The sequence below is a fragment of the Oratosquilla oratoria genome, chromosome 40, assembly GCF_046742065.1.
Source record: "Oratosquilla oratoria isolate Oo_2021 chromosome 40, ASM4674206v1, whole genome shotgun sequence".
NCBI classification, from domain to species: Eukaryota; Metazoa; Arthropoda; class Malacostraca; order Stomatopoda; family Squillidae; genus Oratosquilla; species Oratosquilla oratoria.
The window spans coordinates 24,079,876-24,091,865 of record NC_134816.1 but is presented as its reverse complement, the minus strand read 5'-3'; the positions used below and the strand labels follow the sequence as shown (position 1 = coordinate 24,091,865).

Here is an 11,990-nt window from a genome sequence, read left to right as displayed (position 1 = left end):
AAAATGGGAGCTCTTTATAAACCTACACTTGTGATAGATTAGATTATTCCAAGTGAGAGGAGCTGGGAAATTAATGCATTGTTGTTACTGCACTGGGATTCCCTATATTTTTACATGCCAAAGGGCCTTCCTCCTTTATAAAGGGGTGGCCTGACATTGTGCTTCCTCCCCTAACCCATTGCACTACTTTAATAGTAACTATAGCAGACGGAAGGGAGTGATAAAAGGAAATTTGTACAATCCAGTTTACCTCTACAGCGAGACCTCTCATTAACGGATGTTAATTAGCTGCTTTTGCGGTGTTTTCGCTGTATTTTCAGTGTTTTGGAGTGTTTTTTGGGTGGCATAGTGGTTGCACGCACTGAACAACAGCACCAAAAACACCGAAAACACAGCGAAAGCACTGCAAACACAGCTAATTAACGTCCATTAATGAGAGTTCTCACTGTACAGTATTATACTATTCCTCAGATCTGATTGTCTCGTGCTATACATATCTGTGGTAGTGATTGATTCAGTGTAATGCGAACATGCACGCACACTCACCAAAGCCCTTTCCTCTTCACAAGGGAGGTGGCCTAGTCCAAACAAACGTCCACTTTAAGTAGTTAAAATTTATACGACACCTGTCCCATTCCAGCATCCATCGGACATGACCTGATAGTCTCCCATGATTTTCCAGTAGTTCAACTAACTCCAGACATATATACCTTATATACCAGATTTTATCTGATATACTGGTGTGCTGTGTTGAAGGTCAACATGTTTTCAGTAGATCTTTTAAATCATTTTATTCCTTTTCATGTAAATGATATAGTCTTCTTTTCATGTGTACATAAAGTGATATTCACTGGATTGAGAAGGTAATTCTTACTTCATATATATGTTATTCTTACTTTACATGTATGTATAGACATGAAGTAGCCTTACAGATAGAATAAGTATAGGTTTGGAAAATTAAACTGTAGTCATGAGTTTTCAGTCTTCTATACTTGACCCAGGAAACGTGTAATATGGTTCTTTTGATTTGTAAACATTGCTTTCCCTGATTCCTCAAGGAACTTAGCACAATGCTATAGATTATATCGGGATTAGCATGAAGAAATAGAGCTTTTTGACTGGCACCCACAGTAGCATAGGAAGGAAGGAATTTTCTTCCCATTTGTTGATATGGCAGCTTTTTAGATCTGGTCAAAGGGATGTATTAGTATAAGGGATACCATTGGACCCATTTTCTACCAAAATTTTTAGTTCTGTCATGCTTCCCTCCTTTTATGAAACTCTAATTATTACCTGCAAGATGGATGGCCATCACCAAAAAACCTGTGAACACCATGTACTTGGGGGTACAGCCCCCCCCCCTCTCTCTCTCTCTCTCTCTCTCTCTCTCTCTCTCTCTCTCTCTCTCTCTCTCTCTCTCTCTCTCTCTCTCTCTCTCTCTCTCTCTCTCTCTCTCTCTCTCTCTCTCTCTTCCTTCCTTCCTTCTTCTTCATCTTCTTCTTCTTCTTCTTCCTCCTACAACTATATAAACTGGTGATTTATTTCTTCTTCTTCCTCGTACAACTATATAAACTGGTGATTTATTTCTTCTTCCTCCTCTTCTTCCTGTTCCTCCTCCTCCTCTTATTCTTCCTCTTCTTCTTCTTCCTCCTCCTTCCTCCTCTTCCTCCTCCTCCTCCTACTGTATAAACCAGTGATCTATTTGTCCTGAATTAAAACACCAGACAATAGAGTGGTATTTTTCAATGAAGTCTGTATGAAGACACAAAAATTATTGCCAGCTGCTGAGGGTTTCCAGTCAATGAAATTGGAGGAAACTATTATTATTCATCTTTTAAGAAATGTATGTTGAATTTTTTATATGAATTTTACTTGTCACTTCAAGAAAAAGTGAAGAGAGTTCTTAAAACGGGAATAAGCACTTCAGATATTTTCTGTAATCGTCTTGGGGTCTCATTGTTTTCCCATGTTTGTTGTTGAAGACTTAAATGTCTGTCTTTGTGTTGGTCTTCATTGTCCTTGTACCAAACTTGTACGTGAATGTTTTTTAACATTTTAGCCTACATTTTCTTAACTCTTCCAAAATATTTTTGTTTGCAATCTCACTTGGCTAAGACCATAGTTTGGATTTCTTGTGCAGAATAGTGGTAAATGATAACCTTGGATCATTTAACCCACCAGTAAGTATTCCATAAACACCTTAAAGTGTTCAGATACCAAATTAGCCTTTGCACACACAAAAGTGGGATTACAAAGCTTTTACCACAGAAACAGTGTTCAGAACACATTTTCTGTGTTCAGGAATTATTTTAAAGTATGTTCATACTTGTAACAGCAAATCTAGGGGCCATTTTCAATGTTTTTATTGTTATGTAGACAAGGTATTAATTATCTTGATGCTAGATATTTTTAAATGTGCTTCCTCCAGCCTATAATGAGAACATGGCTTTTGACAAGAAAATAGTATGTGATAAGATCCCCAATCTAGAAGCACAAATCTCAGTCCAAGGGGTAGAAATGTATAAAACTGAAAGTTAAGACATCTTTGTATTTTTCAGGTCACAATTATATATTTTGTATTATTTAGAAGATTCACTTTTCTATCAAAATGCCAACTTTTATACCCCATGTCAAAGAGCTTTTGTACTACTTACTGTATTTTCATATACTTGTATACCTGTAATCAGTAAAATATTTATTGATTCTATAGATTCTTATTTATAATATTACCCTGTTAGGATGTAGTCCTCACTCCTCCTGACCTCACCTTTTCTCTGGCTGTACCATGACCTTTGACCCCAGAGGCCCCCCAAGGGAATCGCTCATGGGGCCAGCCATGTAGCCCATGCGCCGCTTGGCCACATGGCCAGTGATGATTAACCTTCACCTTGGCCAGCCACATGACCCATGTGATGATGAATACTGGATTCCTTGAGGAACACATATCCTCTGTCTTTGTAAGTCAGCAGCATAAAAATGCTTTGCCTCTGACTTTCCACTCATTACACTTGACCTCATGCCAATTAGGAGCACAGGTCATGGCCTGCCTATGAATATAAAGACCGGACAAACGGCAAAGATTCAAATCACCTTGGAGCATCACACAGTGAGCCTGGTTTGCTGCTCCTTGCTTTCTTGCCTCCTCCCACACAAGCAGATCTCCTTGGGACATGATACCCTCAGTTGTCACCATCTTTACCATCTCGTCCCCTCCCCTTTTTCTCACCCTTAGAAGCCAGCCACATAACATTGGCACCCAAATTCACTGCTAAATAAAACCAACATTCTCTCCATCAGAGTTTGCTCCAACCAGCCTGACACATCCAGTAAGGGGGGGAAGGGGAGTTAGGCTGTCCTTCCCAGAAGATGGTTACCTAACCATGTTATCCTGGGGCTCCATGAGATGGACAGAGGAAAGTCTGTGCCAAGTGCGAGGTGGTAAAGAAAGACAGGGCCCTCACATGTGGGGGGGGTTGCATATGGTCCAGGATGACACTTTTAGGGAAGTGGCAATTGTAGCCTGGACTTGCTGTCCCCAAGGCTGACAAAATAATAATATAAAAAAGTCAAAGAAGCCCTGAATATTTTACCATAATTGGTGAAATATGCATTAGAATTGTAAAAAAAATATATATTTTCCCATCTACTTTCTGCAATAGGGACATATGGCCCAGGATGACACTTTTAGGGGAGCGGCAATTGTAGCCTGGACTTGCTACCCCCAAGGCTGACAAAATAACAATAATATAAAAAAGCCCTGAATATATTACCATAATTGATGAAATTTGCATTAGAATTGGAAAAAAATATATGTTCCCATATACTTTCTGCAATAGGGACATATGGCCCAGGATGGCACTTTTAGGGGAGCGGCAATTGTACCCTGGACTTGCTACCCCCAAGGCTAACAAAATAACTGATATAAAAAAGTCAAAGAAGCCCTGAATATTTTACCATAATTGATTAAATTTGCACAAGAATTGACAAAATAAGAAATATTTTCCCGTATCCTTTCTGCAATAGGGACATTAAATCAAACAAAAATTAATCTGTTTAATTATTTTGCAAGCCAATAAGATAGAATAAGCAGTAAAGGATGGTTGGAGGAGGGAAGTGGTGGTGGCGGGATTGGGAGGGAGGGGCTCTGAGAACTTTACCCTGGGGTAGCACATAGGCATGTAAGGGCTCTGGTGACAGTATAATTAGTTGCTTGTAACTTTACCTTGTGTAATACTAACAGTAACAATATTTTTCCTTTGTGAAATAAAAAGTCTCACCAGCTATGGCATGTACTGGTGAGGACACAAAGACCAACTTAGAACAAACCTGAATACCGAGAAATGTTATCAGACACAACTCTTCCCAGTAAAATAGAGTAACAATATAGTCCTTTAGGAAGATTCTAATGTCATTGACATTAGTTGGAAGCAAGAGGTAAGGCAGTTTCCTGGGGGGGAAATACTCAAACATTACAATGGACAATACAATGACCTAGTTGGTAAAGGAAGTGACTTGGGTAAGAAAGGAGAGACATTCCCACAAGATTGGAGTAAAAAGAAAAAAATATATATATATATATATATATATATATCACCAATTGGGGGTATATCCCAGAAATGAGTCACACAGGCAGAGCAGACTCAGTTTTGGAAATTATAACACTGGAATTGACTTTTTAATCTACAACATGACTACCGAGAAGTGGAAAAAGGAACAGCTCATTAAAAGGTGTAAGATAAATAGAAACCGGTACATGGTGTAGAAAAATGGAGAAAGAGGAACTAATAGACTATAGGAAGCTTACAAATAAGCCAGGGATTACTACACAAGAATTTGCAGAGGAGAAAAGAAATTTGAGGAAGGTGTCCAAGATAAATACATGGAAAAACTAAAACTGTTTTGTACATCTGTTGGCAAATTAAGGCATGGGAGGTGTCGCCAAGCCTATAGTGGGCAGTGAGCTATATGGAGAGATTAATAAATTAGGTTTACAAAATATAGGCACAGAAGTAAGGGAAGTACTCAATGTTTAGGGATTTCTTTAAGTAGGAAAAACTACAGGGACTGATGGGTTCTCAAGCTGGGTATTCAAAGAATGTAGGGGACAACTGGCAGGCAAAATTCAGTCTTATTACATGTTCATTAAAAGGAGTATAGTGTTGTGTCATAGAATTGGAAAAGGGATAATGAATTCATAAAGTTGGAAGGAGATATCAATGAATATATATATATAGTAATGCCATAATGTGGCATTTAATATTTATTAATTAATGAGTGAGCATTAATCCCACTACTGCTGTACCATATTTTACCACCGTTAACACCAAAAACCCGGAAATTATTTGGCATCTACTTTTGAGTAACTAATGAATGGATGGGTAAGATGTATAGTATGCCATTGTGGTGTACATGTACCCCACAAGAATGCTTGTGCGTAAAGTGCAAAGTTTATGCATTGTAGAGTTGTGTGGTAGTTTGATCTGACTCAATGGTCGGAAAGGCCAGAAAGGGTCACCGCAATTAGGTCGCGTCTGGTCATGGCGTCGGGTCAGTCCCTTGTATATATACTGCCTGCCCCGAGCGGGCAGGCCAGTCATTCAGTTAGTTCTTCGTTACGCGTCACTAGTCCTTCGCGGTTGGTCCCCCTATGCTACTTCGGGACCACGCCACATCTACCTCTGACATTCGTATCTGCACTAGAATAAAGTATACAACGAAACCACGCATCACTCTCCCTATGTCATCTTAGCACAAGTAACAACACGCGTATACATTGGTGACCCTGAGAGTTTTGACGCGAGCGCACCCAGTCGACCCTGGATCATCGACAAGCTTAGTGACTCCAGCACTAGTTGGACTTTCGTCAACCCCACCACGGCCGTAGCTGACGCAGCCACCGTCCCCCGCCGCTGCGGCACATCCCTCACGACCGCATCCCTGTTCGACGTCACGATCAACGCAGATCGACGTCGCTATGCCGGGGATGTCACCGCTTACGACATTCCCGTTTGCACCACCTCCGAGGGGAAAAGAAAGGTTTGAAGATTAATGGCGAATATTTGAACCACCTGAGATTTGCGGATGACATTATTCTTATTTCAGAAAGAGCAGAAGACTTACAAGATATGCTGAGTGATCTGAACAAGGAAAGTCTCAAAGTAGGTTTAGAAATGAACAAGAGTAAAACCATAGTAGTGTTCAACACGAAAGTTGAAAGTAAAGAGATTATAATTGATGGTGAGAGTCTTGAAGAAGTTGAAGGGTACAGTTGTTTAGGCCAGATGGTGAAAGTGACGAAAGATCATGATAATGAATTAAAAAGACGTATTACAATTTGTTGGGAAGTGTTTGGTACGTATGATAAGATCCTGAGAGGCTCTCTACCTCTATGTCTGAAACGTAAAGTTTACAATCAATGTATTCTACCAGCAATAATCCACGGATGTGAGACTTGGAAACTGACGAAAGCAATGGAGACAAAGCTAAGGACTTCACAGAGGAGAATGGAGATATCAACGATGGGAATAACGCTGAGAGACTGGAAGAGAGCAAGTTGGATGAGAGAGCAGACTAGAGTGAAATACATTGTGGAGGCGGTGAAAGAGGAAGTGGAATTGGGCAGGTGAGTTAGTGTGAACGACTGACGAGCGATGGAGAAAGTGTGTTACTGAGTAGACGCCGCGAGATGGGAAGCGTGGAATAGGGAGACCAGACAGAAGGTGGAGAGACGAGATAGAGAAAATTGCAGGAGTGATGAGGCAGAGGTTGGCGCGGTGATGTGAATTATGGAATGCTATGGAGGCCTGTTCAGCAGTGGACTCAGGATGGTTGATTTGATTATATATATATATATATATATATAATATATATATATATATATATATATATATATATATATATATATATATATATATATATATATATATATATAAACTTATTTCATTTATACTTATCTTTAATATTTTTTATAATTTTATTTTTTAAGCTTTTTTGTACACGCGAACAGTTGCTCATTCTTGCATCATCCATGCGTACGAAATCAAACGATGTGTTGTAAACAAACCTTCTTACATAGGAATATATGAAACAAAAAAGCATCGTCAAGAAATATTTAAGTGTTCTGCTCTTTTATATTGAGTGTTTGAATAAACAGCTGGCATGTTTAATCGTTTAATCCAATCTTAAGTTTGAAACTGTAATTCCACAATTCCGGTCTGTCTAAAGTAAAACAGCGGCGTGTGCATGTGGAACTGTCAACAGTAGCAATATGTTGGACATAACGTTATTTCGTGTGGATCAAGGCGGTAATCCAGATATCGTCAGAGAATCCCAAAAGAAACGTTACAAAGATCCATCACAAGTTGATGAGGTCATAAATCTCGATACAGAATGGAGACAGTGTAAGTACTTGCTAAATTCATTCATAATAGACATATGTTTAATGTTGTGTCGTAGGTTATTAGTTGTAACCCCATTAGAAATATATTTGATGTACATTTTACCATAAATGTTTTTTAATATTAGTTTTTTGAATTGTCTGTTGTAGTAGTTATACTGATAATGAGCTTATTATAGGTACCCCCACAAAATTTTCAAAAAACAAATAACCCTTGAATTATTGTTGCGTATGAAAGACAACTTTATTAGAAACAAAATGCTTTTTAAATTTTTGAAATAGCTTGAAAAATAAGGGAGATACGATTTTTTAAATTATTTTTTTAGCCCGCATTTTTGGCTAGACTTTACCATAACAAAGTGTTAGAATTAAGGGTGGTATTTTGTAAAGATTTCGGTAAAGAAATACACATTAACTCTAAACCACTGGTCCAATTTAATTAAAATTCGGTATACTTGGGTTTTAAGGGTTAACAAATCACATGAGCATGTCAAAAACAATGTGAGACATCTCCATCATACCATATTTGCCTTTTCATGGCAATCATGAAGCTGTCAATGGTGGGTCTCGCTAAGCGCCGACCGAAGTCAACCAACGCTGACCAAAACGACACAATAACGGTTTTTGCTCAAATGCATAATATATATATAAAAAATAGCATACGGTTGCATTATTTGACCTATTTTCTTTAAAATGTGTGATTTCCATGTAAAATGATCGAAGAGAAGTTACGCTTTTATCCTCTGTAAAATTACCAACCGGCAACCAACGCCGACCAAACCCAACCAATGACGGCTTTTGCATGACAAAAACGTAACTTCTCTTTGATGATTTTACATGGGATTCACACATTTTAAAGTAAATATGTCAAATAATGCAATCATATGCTATTTTTTATATATAAATTATGCATTTGGGCAAAAACCGTCATTGCGTGGTTTTGGCTTTGGTCGACGTTGGTCGGCAGTTGGCGGTTGGTAATTTTGTAGAGGATAAAAACGTAACTTCTCTTTGATGATTTTACATGGAAGTCACACATTTTAAAGAAAATAGGTCAGACAATACAACCATATGCTAATTTTTATTTAAAATTATACATTTGAGCAAAAGCCAGCGTTTTGGTTTGGTCGGCCTTGGTTGCCGGTTAGTAATTTTGCAGAGGATAAAAACGTAACTTCTCTTCGATCATTTTACATGGAAATCACACATTTTGAAGAAAATATGTCAAATAATGCAACCATGTGCTATTTTTTATATATAAATAATGCATTTAAGCAAAAACCGTCATTGTGTGGTTTTGGTCGTCAATGGTGGTGTAAACAAAATCAAATACGAACTGGACGCTTAAGATTCATGGGTGATATGCCTATATGTGCGGACCCTAAGCTCAAACATTAAGTGATCAACGCTCTTAAGCTTCTCATATCCGGGAGAAAATAGGTTGATAAACACGTTTATGTACATTTAAATAATATTTAGTGATACCTTACCTTAATATTTTTACTCGGAAAACTATGTTACCGAGTTTGATAACCAAATTTCCGTTCGAATCGCTGAAGACATTTTCTATTTAAAGAATTGGGCATATACTTGCAAAACAACAAGGTAATTTTAATTATATTGCGCATCCGCTGAACGCGGGAAGCATTCAAATGAACTAAACAGAAGCTGGTGGTCCGCAAGAAATGGCGACGTAAACATTACATGGTCGACAGTGGCGCCGCGCGCGGATTCCGGGGTACCTACTTATTAGGCTAGAAATACATCGGTTACAACTTGTAAACCAGTTGTTTTATATGCAGATAGTATCCAAATATGGGCCATATTATCATATATCAATGTGCTCTCCAGTATTGTCAAGTTGTATCTTTGATTGAATGCCTAATTTCAGCCAGGTCACATACATTAACATTTGTTAAGGTACATAAACATATGTATTGTTATACATTATGATTATAACTGTAACTTACTCCCTAAAAGAAAGCTGGGTAAATTGTTAGAAGTGCACTCCTATGCGATAGCAATAGAAAAATATTAATTTTGTAAGTTATAATATATCACTGTAATATGCAAATTTCTTGGCAGAATTCAATATCAGAAAAGCTGCTAAAACCAATTTAGGGTATTTGACTTTGTTCTGTTGTGTACATGGACGCGATATAGTCACTATATCGTGAAAAATATATTGCTGTGCAAGCAAGTGAGATGAAATAACAGTAGGAAGGTTGCAGGAATTATTTTTTCACCATCCCTTAATATAATTTTCCACAAGAAATATTACAAAGAAAAGTTGTTGGAGTTGTCATAATATCGATACAAAAATTATACAAATTGCTGTGCAAACAGGTGAGATGGAACTTCACAAATATCATTTACTCTTTCCTATATGTTGTTTGGTCTTGCTAAATTGACTAAAAGTAATTGGTTAAAGGACCTCATCAATATGAGTCATTCTCACTGGCAGTATTGGGTGCCTGATGTATGATGATTTGATGATGCATCACAATACTTGCATTATAAAGTTATAGCTGTATTACTTATTCTCTTTCACTCTGAATATTAATAACCACAGAAAATATGATCAAGCCAGTTCACAGAAAATGGGGTTCACTCAGCTACAACTACAAAGTGAATATAATTAAGACACTGATGCCAGCATCTTTGTATACCCATTCGCGCCTCATGAAGCCTATGTAGGCATGATCATACGGAAGGATTTAATGTATGTGTTCACTATGCATTACCAATATATCTATCAAACATGGAGACAAACTTTGTTTTATGTTGCAGGTCGACACAAAGGAGATTTGCTGAATCGAATGAAAAATGTTATTTCCAAAATGATAGGAGAAAAGAAAAAGGTAACTAAGTTGCAATATTCCTATTATTTGTAATAGTAGAAAAAAATGTAGTGACTATACATTAACTTAGGGTAACCGCACCCAAAAAAGGTATAGTACCTTAAATTGTGTAGGGAATCAATATTTGGTAAAATTCTAGCACTTTACTCAACATGTGTACACATCATACAAAAGAAAATACCTCGAGCATTATAGCTCTTAAACACTTACAACTTACTCCCAATACCTAACAGCATAAATCAATCTGTTGCCCTTCCAGAAGACCTGATGTTTATTATTTAATTAATTTGCACACATGATTTCATTTAATTCCTCAAACTTCCCCTCTCAGAAGAGGCTAGGATAATGTCTTCTTATAGGGGACATTTTGAAGCAGAGAATGTAATGCAGTATGCCCTCGCTACAAATTCACTTGCTATACAGCACTCCAACTGCCTCCACACAATAGGTGATGACATTATCCAGTCAGTAATTTGCTCTCATAATACCTGAATCAATCTCTTTTAACATACAACACGTACTCTCCATTTTCCACTCCTTGTCATCCATTGCTGGAGAATTGAAGCTCCCCAACAACTGACAACAGCCACAGGATTCCACAAATAAATTAAAGGTCAGAATGCATAATGGGAGACACTTTTTAAAATCTCCAAGCAGAGTAAATAAAAAGTATTACCAACCATTCCCATAAAATATTTTTGCTGTTAAACTTCAATTTAGGCAACAAAAGCAATATTTTTCAACTCTGAAAAAAAATTGTTTGCACTTCAAAAACAATTTTGGCAATCTTTGGAAGCATAACATTTGAGTAGTCAAAAATTGTTATTCAAACACCAATGTACATTGAATGTATTCAATAGCTGTGAGAAAATTTAACAAGTTATGGTCTTTTGTGTAGATGCTCAGTGTAACAGTGGTTGAGGAATGTACCAACAAAGCCAACACTGTCAATAATTTGGATTTCTACATCAAAGACTAAGCTTCCAACACTTGTTGATCTGCCCCCCATCCTATTTCTGATGTTTTGGGATCTGCCCTTGTAATATATATTATCCTAACTTGTATAAATACAATTTTCATGAAGAAGGTTCCCTTATAAAGTAAAAAATTCATGGATTTATACTAGTTACATCATTTAATAGTCCAATTTGATCCATTTATGGCACAATAAATGTCTTCCAACCTTTTTTATATTTCAAAATTATAAAATTATTTGAATTTGTCCCCAATTCAAGACCATGCCAATTTCAGATATATAAGTTCACTCAAGTTATGTCCTTTCTTTTTAATATAAGAAGGCTACATAAAATAGCATAATTATCTCAATTATTGCTGGAGTAATTTTTTTTTTTTTTTCTTCTTCTTCTTCTTCATCTCTCGTAGTCTAGTTCATGATTGTACAGAGTAACTTAGGGGATGTTATGCATACATGAGAACCCCCCAGCTTAGGTAGCCTGTGTAATGCACATTTTGTGAGTATCCATAAAATGTGCAGCACCAATAATGAATTCATAATTAGATGTACAAATGATAAATTCATTTGACATGTACACATGAAGATTCATGAAAAGGTTAGGTAAGGATGGGTTAGGTTCATAATGTATGCATGTCTAATGTATTTATTTGTGCGCCTAATTATGAACTCATTATTTGTAATGCACATTTTAACAAGTATTCACAATCTGCAGATTCACAAAATGTGCATGACAGCCTACTCAAATGACCTGTGTTGT

General features: G+C 37.1%; 1 protein-coding gene across 2 annotated transcripts in view; it reads left to right on the top strand.

Annotated features, from left to right (window-relative positions):
- Positions 1-7,181: 7,181 nt before the first annotated feature.
- The window catches only part of SerRS (Seryl-tRNA synthetase), a 22,124-nt gene continuing 17,315 nt past the window's right edge, over positions 7,182-11,990 (top strand). The window contains exons 1-2 of one of the 2 annotated variants that reach the window (XM_076177267.1): positions 7,182-7,400; positions 10,187-10,257. In XM_076177267.1, coding sequence (XP_076033382.1) covers positions 7,268-7,400; positions 10,187-10,257 — 204 coding nt within the window. In that variant the 5' untranslated portion in view covers positions 7,182-7,267. The remainder of the gene's footprint in view (positions 7,401-10,186; positions 10,258-11,990) is intronic. The other variant, XM_076177268.1, reaches the window with a different exon arrangement.